At 64.8% G+C, this 17600-nt stretch overlaps 1 protein-coding gene across 5 annotated transcripts; it reads left to right on the top strand.

Moving 5' to 3' along the window:
• The first annotated feature begins 73 nt into the window (after positions 1-73).
• TRAF7 (TNF receptor associated factor 7) lies at positions 74-17457 on the top strand. 5 transcript variants are annotated; one of them, XM_045462036.1, is made up of 22 exons: positions 159-261; positions 5311-5518; positions 7354-7472; positions 7709-7766; positions 9671-9762; positions 11429-11545; positions 11892-11984; positions 12122-12155; positions 12819-13002; positions 13091-13219; positions 13843-14060; positions 14135-14208; positions 14455-14503; positions 14583-14710; positions 14900-14982; positions 15652-15691; positions 15805-15921; positions 16008-16130; positions 16354-16473; positions 16564-16695; positions 16782-16901; positions 17074-17457. In XM_045462036.1, the coding sequence occupies exons 3-22, from the start codon at positions 7392-7394 to the stop codon at positions 17086-17088; spliced, it is 2007 nt and encodes a 668-aa protein (XP_045317992.1). In that variant the 5' UTR covers positions 159-261; positions 5311-5518; positions 7354-7391; the 3' UTR covers positions 17089-17457. The 5 variants fall into 5 exon arrangements, with proteins under 5 accessions (XP_045317987.1, XP_045317991.1, XP_045317992.1 ...); XM_045462034.1 differs by having other exon boundaries at positions 160-261; positions 13091-13225; XM_045462031.1 differs by lacking the exon at positions 5311-5518 and having other exon boundaries at positions 74-261; positions 13091-13225.
• The last annotated feature ends 143 nt before the right edge of the window (positions 17458-17600 follow it).

The following is a 17600-nucleotide window of genomic DNA, read 5'->3' as shown; positions in this document are numbered from 1 at the left end:
CAGACTCCGATCTGCAACATAGAGTGATTCTGAAGCTGCCAATCCCGCCCCGCGACGTCGGAGCCGCCGGAATTCGTAGTTTCTGGAGAGCCGCGCGTGAGGCGGGGACCCAGGCATTGAGAGACGGGGAACTACAAGTCCCGGCGGGCGTAGCGTCTCAGCGCTTCCGGCTCGCGCGTCCGGTCTGTCTCCCGGCCAGCGGCCGCGGGGGCACGATGAAGCGGGAGGGTATCGCTGCCGCTCCCGGGCGGCCGCGGGCGGGTGAGTGTCCGCGCGGCGCGCCCGGCCCGGGGCTCGCGCCTCGGGGCCGCGCGGTAGGCGCTTCGGGGTCCGCGGAGGCGTCGGGCCTGGGGGGGGGGCGGGGCCGACACGGGCCGGGGTCTCGGCGTCTGTCCGTCGCTCGCCCCATTGCCCCATTCTCCCCTTCTTTATTCATTCCTTCTTTTTGCGTTCGTTGAGCGCCGCCGGGGTCCCAGTTCTCGTAGGCTCTTCTGCAGCTTTTCTCAGCCCGGCCGCTGTTGACACTTCTCGCCGATCCTTCTCTGCTGTGCTTTGTAGGATGTTGAGTAGCATCCCTGGTCCCCACCCATTAGATGCCAGTAACCTCTCCCACCCCCACGTCTTGACAACCCAAAATGCCTGCAGACACCGCCAAACGTCTCCTGGGGGACAAAATCCTCCCTCAACCCCACACACCCCGGCTTGAGAACCGGCCATCTAGAGCGGGGAGGGATTGACAGTACACACAGAATCCTAAAGAGTTGTGATAGGTGCTATGAGAGAAACAGGGCGCTGAGAAAGAGTACGGGGCGCTCTCGAGTGGCTTGGAGAGGGGGGAGGTGCCTACAGCAAGCAGCCTGTCTTGGGAAGTTGCTGGAAGAGCATGCCAGGCAGAGGGAGCAAGGTGTGCAAAGGCCCAGAGCAAGAAAGGGCTTGGTGCGCCAGTGAGTGCTGGCAGAGGGGTGAGAGGCCTAGTCCACGGGGCCACACCAGAGTGCATGGTGGAGGGATTGTATTGTGCCTGCAAGGAAGGCTGTTGGAGGATTCGAGCACAGGAGAGCCAGCATCAGATCCAAGGCCGGTAAAGAGCCCCTGGTTGTGTGTAGAGGGGGTGGGAGATGAGGCTGTCTGGCTGTTCCGGCCTCGTTGCCTTGAACAAGTCCAGGGCATTCAGCTGGAGCCGAGGCTGCGATTGTGCTGGATCCCACCCTGCTTTGGCAGGACAGGGGTGGAGGGTAGGGCTGGGGATTCCACCCTGCTTTGCTGCCTCCCTTGCCTAGAGCTCCAAGCTGCCCAGACTGGTCACCCTTCTCCCCATCCCTCACACCCCTTCCTGTGCACACACAGGCCCCCTCTCCTGAGGGCTGCCCACCCCTTGGCCTTTGCCAAGCATGTGACCTCCCTCTTCCTCATTCCTTCTCTTTGGGCCTCTCCCTTCCCACACCCCTTCCCCGTGTCATACATCCCTACTTGCATTGCTCTGGGCATTCACGTTTCTCCGGAATCCCGGGTCTCTGTGTGTCACGGTTCCTGCATGTTATAGCTGCACTGGCCCCAGGAATCCAGAAGCTCCCTCTGAGGGGAAGCAGGGATCCTGGCAACCTGGCTGAGGGAGGTAACCAGCTGGGAAGGAGGGGATGTCTTCCTTCCTGAGGGGTCCCTGTGGAGCAACCCCTACTGTGGCTGTGTGTCACACACGATATTTCTGGAAATGAATGGGAAAGATCAGAGCCTGAAGCACTGACTCTGCTGGGACAGGAACCCACAGAAAAGGGTCTTTGGCAGCTCGAATGGGGCTTACTAATGCTCCCGAGCCTGTCTACCTCTCCTGCCAGGCCCCCTAGCTTCTCAAGGTCAGACTCATGTTCAGCCGTCACCACGTGCCCTCTCACCCTCACAGGGACTGGCATGCAGTGGGTGTGAACCTTGGCCGGCCGGCCGGCTGCGAAATCAGAGAGTTTGGGAAACGGGAGAGGTGTGGTTGAAGGGCCTGACCTGTTTGGACGGCTCCAGGCGGCCTGGGCTCTGCGGTGTGGTGCTCCTCGGCACGGCTTGGTGTGCGGCTGGCTTTGGTGCACCATGGGCTCCTCGGTTTGCTGGCACAACAGGGCTTTGGTTGGCCGCGGCGTGATGCCTTGTGGGCTCTAAGTCCTGGGGTGGCCTCCCGGCCTCTACTCTTGACTCTCGAAGAGGGGCTGCTGTCAGTGGAGCCCTCACTGTTGCCCCGCCTCTCGCAGCTCCTTTCAGATGGGAGTACATCCACTCTGTTTAACGAGTGAGAAATCTGAGGCCCTGGAGGGCAAGCAGCTTGCCCAAAGTCACGCAGCTGTTACGTGGCAGAGGTGGGATTTGAACCCAGGTCTTGAGTCCTGCATTTGTGGCCTGACCGTCGTGCTGTCCATAAGGAACACTTGGAGGGGTCAGTATAAGCACATAAGTGAAGTGTGCCAGCATATGCCCAGCCTTGGGAGGGGTCAGCAGGACATAACTTGCTCCGAACCTGGGTCCCCATTGGCCTGACCTTGCTGTTGAGTCGGCTCCTAGGACTTTACCGGGCCATCTGGCTGGCTTATGCAGGAGGTACCCTCGTAGAGGGGCCCGAACCCCTCAGCTTTCAATAGATGCCCCGGGGTGTCCCCGGTGTGCTGACCCTTCCACAGAAGAAATTCGGTTGCTCCTTGGAGGGACATGGGGTCAGGTGGGGCAGAGGAGGGAGAAAGCGGTCCTGGAGTCCAGTGCTGAGGTCACATGGAGACCTGGTACTCGGCTATCCCCCGGGGAAGGAGCAGCCTCACGGAAACCGGGACTGAAGGAATGTGCCAGAAAGACTGTAGTACCACAGCCTGGGCTGAAAGGGCATGGAATGGACAGTGGAGCGGGCTGGTGCGTGTCTGCATGTCCAGGCGGGGCTCCCGGCTGGGACTTTGTGCACACTCCCCAAGCTTCTGTAGGGAACCAAGAAAGAGGAAGTCAGGGAGGCGGAAACAGCCAGGGCGGCCTGGAGGTGTAGCCCGGGTCCGAGGTGTCCCTGGGCTCTTGGGCAGAGGCCCAGGACCTGTCTCCACAAGTTTAGACTCACTGATTTTTTTTTTTTTTTTCTGAAGCTTGATTTATTTAAGTAATCTCTCCACCCTACGTGGGGCTCGAACTCTCGACCACAAGATCAAGAGTCGCGCGCCCTTCCAACTAAGCCAGCCGGCTGACCTTAGACTCACTGATTTAAGACAGCCTGGGACTTGCTTCCCCCTTGTGCCTCTGCAGCCTGGGTCGGCCCAGACGCTGAGTTGGAGGAAGGGTGTGGGCAGGTAAAAGTGGCCCCTACGGCTAGAGAGGAGGCCAAACACCGCCTTTTTCCAGAATACTCTCTCCCTGCTCTGGATCTGGGCAGCCCCTTCCTCTGGGAAGCTCTCTAGGAGCCCCCCAGGCTGTGTCAGGTGTACACCTCCCTCCAGCAGAGGGACCCACGGGTGCTGGAGAGGCTGGGTGGGGAGTGCGAGGACACAGCCTTGGGGAGAGGAGGCCACGACAGGTGTCCAGTCTGGCAACCCTGAGGCCACCCTTTAGGAACTGTGGGCACAGAGGGAAGGATGGAAGGTGAGGGCAGAGTCCAGGGCTGGGTGCTCGGAGGGAAGGGGGTCGGGCAGGCCTCAAACCCGGGCCTGCTGAGGTGCTTGGGGGGGGCCCTGACGTCACACCCTGCCTATCTGGGATGGAAAAGACGTGCTAAGGGGACATCAGGGAACTGCTGGGAGAGGTGTATATGGCTTTGCTATGGCAACCCAGCCTGTTTCTGTAGGATTTGGCAGTCCTGCGTGGGCTTGGGCCAGGGGGCCAGCGGGGGCCGACCCAGGGGCTGGGTGGTCCATGGGTGATACCAGGGACTGCATCTGGAGCTCTGGCTGCAGTCTGGTGGCCACCCACAGCTCTGTGCCAGGCAGGGCTGAGGTGTCCTGGCCACCCATGCTCACCCTGGGGCAGTCACCACTAAATGTGTGGCCTGATGGTGCTTCCAGGGCCAGCCTACCCCCATTGCTGGCTCAGCACATGCTGCTGAGGGGTCCCCACCACGCCCACTCCTCGAAGGACCTGCTTCTGGCCATCCCACTGTCGTCTCCCCCCCCTCCCCCCCCGCCGTCCCACTCCAGCATTTACAGCCTACACTACCCACTCTGCTGGCTGCCAGCCACAGGGACCACAGTGGGGGATCTTTGTCCCACATTCCCAAGGGTGAGCCTAGCAGACCCCATTGGCCTCCCTCCAGGGGGTGGGAGTGGGGAGGGGTTCCCAAGGGAGCTGGCCTGCTCTCTGGTGTAGGCTGCCCAGAGCACGGGGCTGGTGGGGGCTTTCCTGAAGAGGGGCTGGGGCATTATAGGTGGATCTTCATTCCCTTGTCGGGCAAGGAGTGTGCCCCAGGGGCCCTTTGGACATGGACTTGGGTGAACAGAGATCCCTGGGCCTTGACCCTAGGCTCAAGCAGGGGAGCTGGTTTTGCACTGACCCCGGGCACCTTGGGTACCACTCTCCCACCAGCCTCACCTGAGGCCCCATCTCCAGCAGGACCTGCATGCGGTCTTTTCTCTTTAAGAGATACGGTCCTTGTGTCCCTCGCCTGGGCTCTGCGGAGGCACGGCACCTGGAGCAGGCAGGGTGGGGGGACTCGGCTGGGGAGGGAAGGGGAGCTGTGCCTGGTAGGCTCAGCCCATAGCTTTTCCCAGTATGGGAGTGTCCAGTCGTGTGGCTGACAACTCCCTGTCCGCCTGCATACAGGCCTGGTGCGGGGTGGCGAGGAGGCCTACCCCTGGGGGGCGGGGGCATACCCCCCACCCGGACAGCCGGGCCCAGCGGGGTGGGGGGCGTACGCAGCTGTGCTGTTGTTTCTGGGGTTTGGGCCCACAGAGCTGGGAGACACCGGCGAAGACTTATTGCAAAATGCAGCCCCTGGGGGAGCGGAGCGGAAGGCTCAGGGCATCTTGCTCAATTCCAGGATGCTTAGTTAGGGTAGGATCTGATCGTTGTGATCTGGGGGTGCACAGCTGGGGGAGGCGGTGGCTGCAGCCCAGCAACCCCCCCCTCCCCCCGCCTCGGGTCCCTGGCTGGGAGTGCAGGCCAAACCATGTAAATGGGGAAGCAGTTACTTCCCTCCTTCCCTGGCTCCACTCTGCTCTCTGGCCAGTCTGTACATCTCCCCCCCCCACCCCCCACCCCGCCCCCGGGTTGTGTGTCTGCTGGCCTGGCCGCTATTGGCTGTCAGGGGACTTTCCAGCCGATTTGCATGTTGCCCTGCGTGCCTTTCTGTTTACTTCACTTCAGAGTGAGGGAGAGCCAGACGCCTGCTCCCTCAGACTGAGCAGCAGGCACACAGGCCCCACGGGGGCTGGCGTGCTGGCCGCCGTCCTGGGGGGAGTCCCTGCTGGGGTCCCGGCTGCCTGGACCACGGGAGCCGCGCGCTGGAGCCAGCCGCTGGCCGCTGGGCCTCGGGAGCTTGTGGCAGAGGGAGCAGATGAATTGTAAAATCCAGGTCAGTGTGGGCCGGCCGCCTCCCCGTGACCCACCCCCAGCCTCCTCCTGGCACGCCCCGTGGTGCCGAGGCGGGAGCCGACCTTGGGTTTCCCAAAAGGTGAGTCCTGGAGCTCCTACGTCACCCCAGCCGGGGTGTCCTTGCTGCAAGCAGTGTGGCCCCAGGATTTCCTGCTTAGCGTGGAGACCAGCAGCGGCACTGGAGGTGGGGCTTCTGGACCCACCACAGCCACGCCTCCACCAAGGGCCTGGTACTGCCCACTCTCGGGAGTCCCTGCCTCTCCCCCATGAGGACAAGCCACCGGAGAGCCTGGTCTGGGACTTAACAGCCAAGTCTCTTGAGTCACAGCAGGGGGAGTGATGGGCAGGAGGGGGAGGCTGTGGCCAACATCTTGGGAACCCCCCATCCCCTGGTCTACCTGGACCCCCAGGGCGCTGAGAGCATCGGTGGCGGTGCCTTGTAGCAGGGCCAAGTGTGGGGACTGACAGCCCCCGCACCGAGGCCCGAGTCTAGAAGACTGGGGGCGGGGGGAGGGTGGCATCGCAGGTGGTATTCAAAGGGGCAGGTGGGAGAGAAGATGCAGGAACTGTGACAGCTCAGCAGCGCAGCATGGGAACACGTGGCTCAGGAGCCAGCCCCTCCCCGTAGACCCCTAGGTTGGGTTGGAGGACCACCGAGTGGCTGTGGCGTGTGTGAGGCAGACACGGCCAGGTGGCTCAGCAGCCCCTCCACCCGGAGCCCCCTCCTCAGTCGTGGGGGGCCTTCACAGCACAGGGTGGGCCCCAGCCTGCATGTGCCCTTGCGCCCCACGGGAGTGGGACGTGCCGGCCTCCCCGGGAGTTCCCGACACTCTTTCTGCTGGCCCGGTCTAGCAGCAGGTGATGAGCCTGAGCTGTGGCCTCCCAGGGGTGTCCCGGGGAGAGAGCTCGCCTGTGCTCCTCCTCGCGGGGAGCCTGGCTTAAAGCTGGGCCCTCGAGGCTACGGCTGACTCCAGAGGGGAGATAGATGCTGCTGTGGACGCTGACCCCAGGAGGGCCCCTGGGAAGGTGGGCGTCGCCCTGGCAGTGGGGTGGCTTCCCCAGGCTATCCACGATTGGGGCTTCAGGCTGGTCCCCCTTTCCTCTCTAATGGCCAGGCCCCTCGTCTTGGGTGGAGTGGGGTGGGGGGAGTAATTCTTGCAGGCCCAGGGTGATACCCACTGTGCCTTCTCCCCACCACCTCAGCCTGTGAGTCCTGAGTTCACAGTTGGACCTGCACAAGGTCTGGGATCAGGACTCTCATCTCCTCCCCCTGCCCCAAAGGGGCTTTATCTGCGTGATGAGGCTCTGAGAGGCTGGGCCCCAGGTACATCACCGACAGGTCGTCTGGGGTGTGGCCAGCGTCCTTCCATCCTGCAGACCGGGACTGTCCTACCTGGTAGGAAGCAGGCACACGGCTTGATCCCGCCCCGGGTGCCACACCACGGCCCAGTCTTGGCTCCAGGGACACTTGCCCTCAGACCCAGAGGTTCGGGCAGAGCACAGCGGGGGCTTCCGCCTCTGGGGCAGAGCTGGTGACGTTTCCAAAAGCCTGAGCCTTGAAGGAAGGTAAAGCTGCGTGCCGGCTGCCTGCCTGCCCCCAGGGCCTCCTCCCTTCCTTGGGCCTGTGCACACCTGGGATGGGAGGAGGGAAAGAGACTTTGCCCGCATGGACCCGCCCTTGTTGGCACTGGTGGTGGAGAGGCCAAAGTGTGCCTGGAGTGGACCAGCCAGAGCAGGCCTGGCCGCGTGGGTCAACGCCGGCCAATCTGACGAGTCCGGGCCACCGTCCCCACCACCGTTGTGCTCCCCCCTCAGGAGACGCTGCCCGCGGACCCTAGATGCCTCTCTAGAGCATGAGCTCGGGCAAGAGCGCCCGCTACAACCGCTTCTCCGGGGGGCCCGCCAACCTTCCCACTGCCGACGTCACCGCCGGGGTAAGCGGGAACCTCACGGGGAAGGGTCTGCCCCTCGTGCCCACCTCGTGTGCCGGGGTCCCCGCAGAGCCTCCAGAGCAGTCCCCTCCTACGTGGAGGGCCTGTGCCGCGTGTGTCCTCGTGAGCTCACGCGCGCACGTGACCATGGTGCTATGAAAGCGTGTCGGTGCCCGTCCACGTGTGTGTACACATCCTCGCTGGGGGTCGATGCCAAGTCTCACCTGTTCTCTGTCCAGACCAGAATGGAAACGACCTTCGGGCCTGCCTTTTCGGCCGTCACCACCATCACAAAAGGTGAGCCAGCCTGTGAGCCCAGGCCAGGGCGGGTTGGGCAGAATCTGGGCGTCCCTTACTCCCACTGGGGTCTGCGGGCACGTCCTGGTGGGGCAGGAGGGGGCATCGGTGTCGGCCCTAGGCTGCCTGCCGCACCCCCCCCCCCACCTCTGCTGCCGCATCCTTCTCCTCCCCCTGCAACCCCGGGCATCCCAGCACCTCCGTCCTGGGGCCTCACCCGTTACCTCTGGGGAGGGCTGCCCCACCTTCCCTGTCCCTTGTCCTAGCATCCTCTGGTTCATCCCCGCCCTGGCTCCTAGCAGCCTCCGGGAGGTCGGGACTGGGGGCCACGCTGGACACGTGTGGGTGGTAAGAAGTCCTCGCGATGTCCTTTCTCCAGACCGGTTCCAGCCCGGGGCCGTGTGTTCGAGGAGGTTGTGAGGGGGCTAACGGCCCGGGGCACTACCTCCTTCCCTGAGTCATGAGGGTGTGTTGCCTCTCTTGTCAGGGCTGGGGGTTCAGGGATGGACTTTGTTCCTTTGCCTTTTTGGTCCTCTGCTCCTCGTAGGTGAAGCCGATTTTTAATTGCTTTTCCGGGGTTCCCTCTCGAAGCAGTCAGCAGTGAGGCCACAGGACCACTGTGCGCACGTGCTCACGCTGGCCCCTCTGCCCCAGGGTGGCTCAATCAGATGCTCCAAAAGCGCCCCTTTTCCTTCTTAGATGTTCTGTCCTGAGAATAAATAAACGTCTCCCCTAATACAAGCGCCCAGGTCACTGTTCCTCAACGCCTCATTTACTCTTAGAAGCTGCAGGGGCCCCCGTCACGGCAGTCCCGCGCTCCTGGAGCAGACAGTGATGGGAGTCTGTCTCCCTCTCGCCCTACCCGGCAACCCCATCGGTGGCAGGGATGGGTCCGGACTGGGTATGAACAGTCACCTCACCTGACCCCTCTCACAGATAGGGAAACTGAGGCCCAGTGACAGGGGAGCTGCTTAAAGCCCGACTCATGAATCCATGCCTTTGGGGCTGGTCGTGATGTCTGGGTTTGGGCGGGCCTGAGGCCGGTGGTGGCCACTCCAGGGCTTCTGGCTTCCCCATGGACTCCTGACCAACGCCTTCCCTGGAGTGGGCTGAGAAGGCCCGAGGGTGGTTCCAGGTTCTGGCCAGGGGAACAGCTGGGAGACAAACAGACCCAAACAGCGGGCTGCCTGTCAGTCCCCACCACACACAGGGGCCTCAGGCCTCTGTCCCTGTCTCTTCCTCTGGGCACTGAGGACATCAGAGGACCCGCCCACTGGCAGGGTTACCTTGAGGGCCAAGCAAGATGACATCCCACCTCGTGCCAGGCAACCTCCAGATTAATCACTCAGATGTTGGGCTCTTGCCGCAGCTGGGCACAGGGCAGCCCCAGGGTCAGACCGCTGGCACCTTGTAGAGTCAGAGAGATGATCCCTCCACCCCACCTTCAGCCTGCCTTGGGAGTGTGACTGTCGGGGGCTCCGGAGCTCCAGGCACAGAGGATAGGCCCTGGAGACCACCTGAGCCGGGCTGGCCCCAGGCTGTGCCCTCCCTCCCCACCTGCCTGGCCCTGGAGGGGGCTGAGGATGCAGGGCCAGTGCGGGGCTTGCTGGGGGCTCAGGCCAGCTTGCGTTCTGGCCCTTGTCCTGCTCAGGCCCCTGACAGGGGCAGGGTGGCTCCCAGCTGCCCACGAGCTCAGCCCCAGCCAAGTGGCCCTCAGATCAAGAAGGAGGACACGGGAGAGGGTGGGGGGCAAGGAGACTTCCCGGAGGGGATTAGCCCCCTGTCTGGCCCAGCCCCTGCCCCCACCGGGCCCGTCCCTCCAGGGAGCCCACTTCCCGCCACGGGGGGCCAGCCATGCCCCTCCGGATCACACTCGTGGCAACCCCACCCTCTCTTCTTGGCAGCCGATGGGACCAGCACGTACAAACAGCACCGCAGGACACCGTCTTCTTCTAGCACCCTCGCCTACTCACCGCGGGACGAGGAGGATAGCATGGTAGGTCTGTGCCGTGGTCACTTCTCTCCCCACGGCCTCCGGCCATGCCGTCCTTCCCCAGGGCCAAGTCCCAGGGGTAGCTGAAGGGGAGGCTCCACCTCGAGGCACGCCCTGAGCTACGGTCTGCAGGCTACGGTGGGTTGGTGAGACAGAGGGCTGGTATGTCTGGACGTCGTGAGGCCTAAGCGCCCGTGGCAGGACTTTGTGGAGGAGGAAGGAGCAGTGGGGCCGGAGGGTGCAGAGCCTGCGAGCTAGGGCGAAGCGCACTCAGCTCCGTCTTGAAGGCCATGGGAGCCACAGAAGGTTCAGGCGTGTGGGTAACAGATCACATTTCCATTTTTAAAGTTGTCTGCTATTGAGTAGAGGATTGGAGGGTGGGCTGGTGGGTGGAGGCGGGACCCCTGAGCAGGTGGCTGGAAGGAGGGCGGCCGGAGCTGGGGGATAACAACAGGCCTGCGAGGGCTGTGCTGACAGGGAGAGCCAGAGAACCTCGTGCCGCTGGCTCGGAGTGAGGAAGGGGCTGGGGTGGAGTCGAGGCTGGCTGCCAGTGCCCAGGCTGTGTGGCCAGGGTCACAGTGGCTGTCCCCTGCCTGCCTGGCCACTGGACCGTGTGGCTGGGCTCTGGGCCCGTCGGAAGCGAGGAGCTGCCCTGGCCGAGGGGGTGGCTCCTGCCCTCCTGCCGCTCACCTCTGCAGAGCCTCGCTTTCTGCTTCCCCTTGTGGATTCTTGGGATTCTCGCCAGCGTGGTGGCCCCACGGACTCCAGCTGGTTCTCCTGTCCTCCCAGCCTCCAGGACCCGAGTCTTCTCATGCTGGGCTGCTAGGCCTTCGTTTCCTATTTAATACTAAGGGAAACAGTGTTTTTTTAATTACTTGAACGCGCTGTGTGCCAGGCGCTACACTAGGCCTTCTCTAAGCACAAAGCAGGCACCTTGCGCCCCACTCCCTGGCTCCGCCTGCCTCGGCCTCCGTGACCTCTGACTCACCCATGGCTGCCCGGGAGGGGATTTTCCCCAGAGTGGCCGGGGCCAGGAGGAAGCCCGTGGGCTGGGTGGGGAGCAGTGGCTCTTACAGGATCTTTACTGGGGGGTTCTAGGCCAAGGCGGGGGGGAGGGGACGGTTTCCCCACCCAGGATCCCCCAGATCCTCATCTTCCGTGACTCAGGCAGAGGCAGGCACCCGTGGCTCTTCCTCCCTCTGAGAATCTTGGCCAGGGTTCAGTGGGGAGGTCCCTGCCTTCCCTGGGAGCCTCAGTGGCCCGGCCCCGTGTCCCCAGCCAGGGAAGCCAGACGGGCAGCCAAACCCAAGGGGACGTGGAGCCCCCAGCCTCTGCCGGCCTTCCCTTCCTCTGGCAGTCCAGGCGTGGAGGCCGGCCCGGGACTGGCTGGTGGAGGTGCCCCGTGTGCAGCCCACATTCCCTCACGGGAAGCAGGAAGCAGGCCAGGCGAGCGTGTCCTTCTGGAATTGAATAGCAGGAAGTCTCTCCATTTACACAAAGAAAGCTGGCAGACGTGAGCGGGTGGCCCAGCCACAGGGCCGGGACCGCTGGGCCGGCGGGGGGCCCGGGCGCCCCATCGGCTCCCTGGGCACAGGCGGCGGCTCTGCGGGGTGAGGGGGCCCCGGCCTCCCCACCGGCTGACGGGCCCGCCTGTCCCTGTGCGCCGCAGCCCCCCATCAGCACCCCACGCCGCTCCGACTCGGCCATCTCCGTCCGCTCCCTGCACTCAGAGTCCAGCATGTCCCTGCGCTCCACGTTCTCGCTGCCCGAGGAGGAGGAGGAGCCGGTAGGTGTGTCCGCCCAGCAGGCGGCCCCTCGAGGGGCGGGAAGGTCTGGCCTACGCCCCCCCCCCCCCCCCACTCCCCAGGCACCTCTTCCTGTGGGCTACCTGGGGTCCAGCTTTGGGAAGTGAGGGCGGCGCCCGTGTGGGGTCTTCGAGTCTCCATCACCGCTAGAGAAGCAGGTGCGCACGGCCAAGGGCGCGGCTGGAGGGGTCCTCCCTGCTTCGGTCCTCTCACGCTCAGGCCCGGCCCCAGGCCTCCTCGGCAGGCCCTTCTTGGCCGCTACCCGCCCCCGCCCCCCACCGCCGTCTGCGCCCCGGCCCCCCTTCACCCTGCCCTGCCCGGTTCTAGGAGCCCCTGGTGTTTGCTGAGCAGCCGTCGGTGAAGCTGTGCTGCCAGCTGTGCTGCAGCGTGTTCAAGGACCCCGTGATCACCACGTGCGGGGTGAGGCCGCCCCTCCCTTCCTGACACGTGCGCCACCACGGGGCCGGGCGTGGCCGCCCAGGGGCTGCCCTCTTCGGTGGGCACGGGGTGGGGGCGACTCTGTGTCCATGCCCCAAGCCCACCCGTTGTCTCCACAGCACACTTTCTGCCGAAGATGCGCCTTGAAGTCAGGTAGGGCCCCCCCCCCTCCCCAGACCCCGGTCCGGCTGACCTCATGACCCCGCTTGGGAAGGGTCCCTCCGGAGAGGTCCCAGCCTAGGCCCAGCACTGATCACGCCCTTGGCACGTGGTGGCTTCTCCCTAGCCCTGCCCCCAGCGTCTCTGCCACGGGGCACTCAGGCCGGGCTCCGGACCTTGATGGGCGAAGTGGTGAGACCCACATCGCGGGGCCTCCTGGCCTCAGCACCAGCTGTTTCCAGCAAGAGTGCCTTGGCCATCAGGGCCCCCCGCCTCACCCTCTCAGGCCTGGGCCCCTGGGCCCGGGGCTAGTTCCTCTCCAGGTTCTGCCCCAGCTCCCTCTGCCCTGTCCCAGACTCCTGAGTCAGCCCAGAGGTCTCCGGTCCCTCCTGCTCACCCAGTGGTCACCCTTGGTGGCCCAGCTGTGCCCCCATCCAGATTCAGGCATGGCAGCGGGGCAGGTAGATGGGTGCATCAGGGCCCAGAAAGAGGCTCGGTGCAGCCAGCCTGAGGAGCCCGTTCCGGGCCTGCCACACCGGGACTTACCAGGCAGGGAAGAGCCCGCCCCCAGCGCAGCCTGGTCGCAGCACTCAGAGCAGAGCTGCCGGGGCAGGGACAGCCAGGTGGACGGTGAGGTCAGCACGCCCTCCCCTCCAGAGAAGTGCCCCGTGGACCACGCCAAGCTGACGGTGGTGGTGAACAACATCGCGGTGGCCGAGCAGATCGGGGAGCTGTTCATCCACTGCAGGCACGGCTGCCGGGCAGCGGGGGCCGGGAAGCCTGCCGTCTTTGAGGTGGATCCCCGAGGGTGCCCCTTCACCATCAAGCTCAGCGCTCGGAAGTAAGTGCTGTCCTTGGCCCCCGCCCCCCACCCCTCCCAGGGGTGCTGAGAGCCGGTGCCTCTGGGGACTGACGCCCGCCTCCCAAAGGGACCACGAGGGCAGCTGTGACTACAGGCCTGTGCGGTGCCCCAACAACCCCAGCTGCCCGCCCCTCCTCAAGATGAACCTGGAGGCCCACCTCAAGGAGTGTGAGCACATCAAGTGTCCCCACTCCAAGTACGGGTGAGTGGGCGGGGGCGGGCATGTGGGCTGCCCCCGGCCGGTGGGCGGGCAGGGCGGGGGCGGCGGGGCCTCCGGGCTGGCATTCACAGTCCCTCCTTCAGCGAACCCTTGTTGAGATCTGCTTGTGTGCTGGGCGCTGGGGAGACAGCCAGGGTCCTGGGGAGACGGACCTTAGCGGGAGCCTCACCGTCAGCTATGTAATTACAAACTGAGGTACAGGTGCCATGAAGGAGAGGCCTGAGCCCCACAGGAACGCAGAGGGGTCGGAGTGGTCGGGGGGGTCCCTGAGAACTGATGCATGTGTGGGTGTGAGCCAAAGACTAGCATGAGGGCTTCGGGCGGCTGGACCATCATGAGTGGGCTAGAGAGCAGGGGGCGGTGGGAGGGGGGGAAGAGGCAGGAGCCGGGAGGCTGTCGAAGGCTGCGGAAGAGCCCTTAAGGAGCTTCGGGAGCAGAAGGACTAGATTTCCTCCCAAAGCGGCCTGATGGGTGCTGAGTGGGAGCAGGATGGACAGGTGGGCAGCAGGTGGGAGGTGTGGGGAGGCGTGGGGGGGGGGGGCAGGGGCAGTGCCTCACTGGGCAGGCAGGTGGGCAGGGCAGCCATCCTGCGTCTCCAGGTGCACATTCATCGGGAACCAGGACACGTACGAGACACACCTGGAGACCTGCCGCTTCGAGGGCCTGAAGGAGTTCCTGCAGCAGACGGACGACCGCTTCCACGAGATGCACGTGGCGCTGGCCCAGAAGGACCAGGAGATCGCCTTCCTGCGCTCCATGCTGGGCAAGCTCTCGGAGAAGATTGACCAGCTGGAGAAGAGCCTGGAGCTCAAGTTCGGTGAGGGCGCGGCCCAGAAGGCAGGGGTGTGGCCTCTCCTCCCGGTCCCTGACACCCTCTTCCTTGCCACTCAGACGTCCTAGACGAAAACCAGAGCAAGCTCAGCGAGGACCTCATGGAGTTCCGGAGGGATGCGTCCATGTTGAACGTAAGCGGGAGGGGGCCACGTGCGGGGTGGGGGGGGTGGGGGGGGGTGGGGGGGGGTGGGGGGGGGTGGGGGGGTGGGGACGCAGGACCAGCCCTCGGCCTAGGCCCCAACAGGAGGCTTGCCCCGCTCCCTGCCACCCCGCTGTCAGGGTTCAGTGTCTGTGCTGGGGGAGGCGGCTGCTGCCGCGTGGGGGCAGGGGGACCACGGACCCACAGCCAGCATGCCCTGTACTCTTGGTCTTGGCAGGATGAGCTGTCCCACATCAATGCGCGGCTGAACACAGGCATCCTCGGATGTGAGTACGGGCCTGCCGCTGCCCCCTCTGCTGCCCCTGGGCGCCCCCGGGCCCTCACCGGCTCCTCCCGTCTCCGCAGCCTATGACCCACAACAGATCTTCAAGTGCAAAGGAACCTTTGTGGGCCACCAGGGCCCCGTCTGGTGTCTGTGTGTCTACTCCATGGGGGACCTGCTCTTCAGTGGCTCCTCTGACAAGACCATCAAGGTGAGTGGGGTCTTGCCCAGGGAGGTGGTCTACAGCCTGGTGGCAGGGGGTGGGGGGCAATGGGCACTGCCTGCCAAGCTGTGCCAGCTCTGGCCTGCCTGCGCCCACCTTCCCTCCACATTCCCACCATGCTGCCCCCTGGCGTTGGGCTGACCCTCCTGGGACCCAGCCTGATCGTGGCCTCTGCAGGTGTGGGATACGTGTACCACCTACAAGTGCCAGAAGACGCTAGAAGGCCACGACGGCATTGTGCTGGCGCTCTGTATCCAGGGGTGAGTGCGGGCATGCATGGTACCCACGTGGAGGCGGGGACGGGAGACGCCCTGCTCCCCCCACGGGCCACGTGTGTCCTCAGCTGGCTGTGTCTACCTCTCCTGCGGGGCACCCTCATCCTTGAGCAGGGCTGGATGGCTAGGTGGTGGCACGCAGGCCCCCACGTTCACAGTGTGTGGCCCCGGAGCTGGGGCGCCTCGGGGAGGTAGGAACTGAGCCGTCGCTCGGCTGGCCTGTAGCCAGAGCCTCAGGCACAGCTTGGGGACAGGACCACAGAGTAGCCTGCCCAGCTCCCCCCTCGCCCGAGAAGGGTAGCCCCTGTCGACCTTCTCTCCTGTCTCGTGTCACGAGACTTCATGTCGTGGGCAGGAGAGGGAGAGACGTGCGTTCCCGGAAAGCAGCAGCGTGGCCGTCGGCGGCGCGAACAGGGGTAGTTACCTCGCAGCTTGCTGTCGGACGCTTGCCAGGCAGGCGGCGGGGTCGGGCTTCTACCCCCAAGGTTCCCTCGCCGGAACGGGAGGACGGAGGGCTGGGGGCAGCAGGAGGAACCCGGCCGAGCTGCCGGTTCCGGTGGCTTCCCGGTGGCTGGTGCTCCCTTGGCCTGGCAGGGCCGCACCAGCGGGGACGGTGGCTTCTCCTGCCCTGACCGCTTGGCTCCGCTCCCCCAGGTGCAAGCTCTACAGCGGCTCGGCGGACTGCACCATCATCGTGAGTGGGGCCGCGGCAGGTGGGTGGGAGGGGCCTGGGCCGCACCGGCTTCCGGGGGCCCCAGGCCCGCCGTGCCACCACGACCCGAGGCTTCCTGTCGTCCTTCCCGCCAGGTGTGGGACATCCAGAACCTGCAGAAGGTGAACACGATCCGGGCCCACGACAACCCCGTGTGCACGCTGGTCTCCTCCCACAACATGCTGTTCAGCGGCTCCCTGAAGGCCATCAAGGTCAGGCCGGCCTCGCGTGTGCACATGTGGGGCGGCGGGCTACCGGACCCCCGCGCCCCAGCCTGCATCCGTGGCCGTCCCCACAGGTCTGGGATATCGTGGGCACTGAACTGAAGCTGAAGAAGGAGCTCACGGGCCTCAACCACTGGGTGCGGGCGCTGGTGGCTGCCCAGAGCTACCTGTACAGCGGCTCCTACCAGACAATCAAGGTGCGTCCCCACACGCTTTGCGTGGGAAGACCCCTCACTAGGCTAGACCCCTGGGCCGGCACTGCCCAGGCCGGCCCCGGGGGCTCCGTCTGCCCTGCCCCCATGCCGCCGGGTTGGGGAGACCCTCACACACATCCTGGGTGACGAGCGGGCTGCTTAGCGTCCAGAGGCCCTGAGGGGAAGGTGCCGGGCCTGGGACCGACGGGCTCGAGCTTGTCCGTAGATCTGGGACATCCGGACCCTCGACTGCATCCACGTCCTGCAGACATCTGGCGGCAGCGTCTACTCTATCGCTGTGACGAATCACCACATCGTCTGTGGCACCTATGAGAACCTCATCCACGTAAGGCGGGCACCTAGGGGCAGGGCCTGCCTCCGGGGCGCTGTCCTCCCCGGAGCCTGTGGCTCTGACCTGCCTGGGCCATTCCTTCAGGTGTGGGACATTGAGTCCAAGGAGCAGGTGCGGACCCTGACAGGCCACGTTGGCACTGTGTATGCCCTGGCGGTCATCTCAACGCCAGACCAGACCAAAGTCTTCAGCGCGTCCTATGACCGGTCTCTCAGGGTGCGTGCGGACCTAGTGATGGTGGGAGGTTCACGGTGGGCGGTTGGGCCCAGGTGGGCAGGCCCTCATGTCCCGTGTGCCCCCAGGTCTGGAGCATGGACAACATGATCTGCACGCAGACCCTGCTGCGTCACCAGGGCAGTGTGACCGCACTGGCCGTGTCCCGGGGCCGGCTCTTCTCGGGAGCTGTGGACAGCACTGTGAAGGTCAGTGCCTCGGCTCAGGCCTTCCAAAGGGGCTGTGCGTGTGGAGCAGGGGGCGGGGGGGCGAGGAGCTAGAAGCCTTGGGTCGGTGGCACCGGAGGGCAGGTGTGGATGGCAGGTGGTGGTGGGGCGGCGTGGCCGGAGGGGCAGCTGAAACAGAGCCCTTCCTCTGCAGGTTTGGACTTGCTAACAGAATCCAGACCAGTCTTGGCTTCCTCTGGGACCTCCCTAGGCTTGTCCCAACCAGGCTGGCCACATGAGGGGTCTCAAGGGGCGCTCACTGCCTGCCCTGCGGGGACAGACTGACAGGTTCACCTGGCCAGGCAGTGCCCTCCCCACCCTGTGCCCGGCGAGCCTCCCTCTGCTTGGTCCTGTGATCGTCGCCGCCAAGACAGTGCCCAGCCCCTCCCGCTGGGTGCCAGGTACGATGCTCGCCCGGCCCACCCTCCATCCCTGCCCCAGATGGACTGTGGGCCTTTTTACTCACCTTTTCTACTGTTTTTAGACTGTATATAGATTTGATTACTTCTTGATTGAAATAAAAGCTGCACAGACTGTGGCTGTGAGTGGGGATAGTCCTTGGGGTGACAGGCCACCCGGGAATGCTGTTGTGCTGCGGCACCAGCGGCCAGTGGGAGGGAGGCTGGGGAGGAGCCACAGAAGGGCTCCTGTCAGCTCCAGGATGTGGCCCTCTTGGTGACT

This window comes from Leopardus geoffroyi, chromosome E3 (assembly GCF_018350155.1).
Source record: "Leopardus geoffroyi isolate Oge1 chromosome E3, O.geoffroyi_Oge1_pat1.0, whole genome shotgun sequence".
NCBI lineage: Eukaryota > Metazoa > Chordata > Mammalia > Carnivora > Felidae > Leopardus > Leopardus geoffroyi.
The sequence above is the reverse complement of the archived record's forward strand: the minus strand, read 5'-3'. Positions and strand labels throughout refer to the sequence as shown.

What these genes read in the sequence shown, in the direction of transcription:
- TRAF7 (XM_045462030.1), top strand. Translation starts at nt 7,625, where the DNA reads ATGAAAGCGTGTCGGTGCCCGTCCACGTGTGTGTACACATCCTCGCTG. An exon ending in CCGAGGAGGAGGAGGAGCCG is followed by an intron (nt 11,546 to 11,891) that starts GTAGGTGTGTCC and finishes GCCCGGTTCTAG; the next exon opens with GAGCCCCTGGTGTTTGCTGA. An exon ending in GCTCCTACCAGACAATCAAG is followed by an intron (nt 16,131 to 16,353) that starts GTGCGTCCCCAC and finishes GCTTGTCCGTAG; the next exon opens with ATCTGGGACATCCGGACCCT.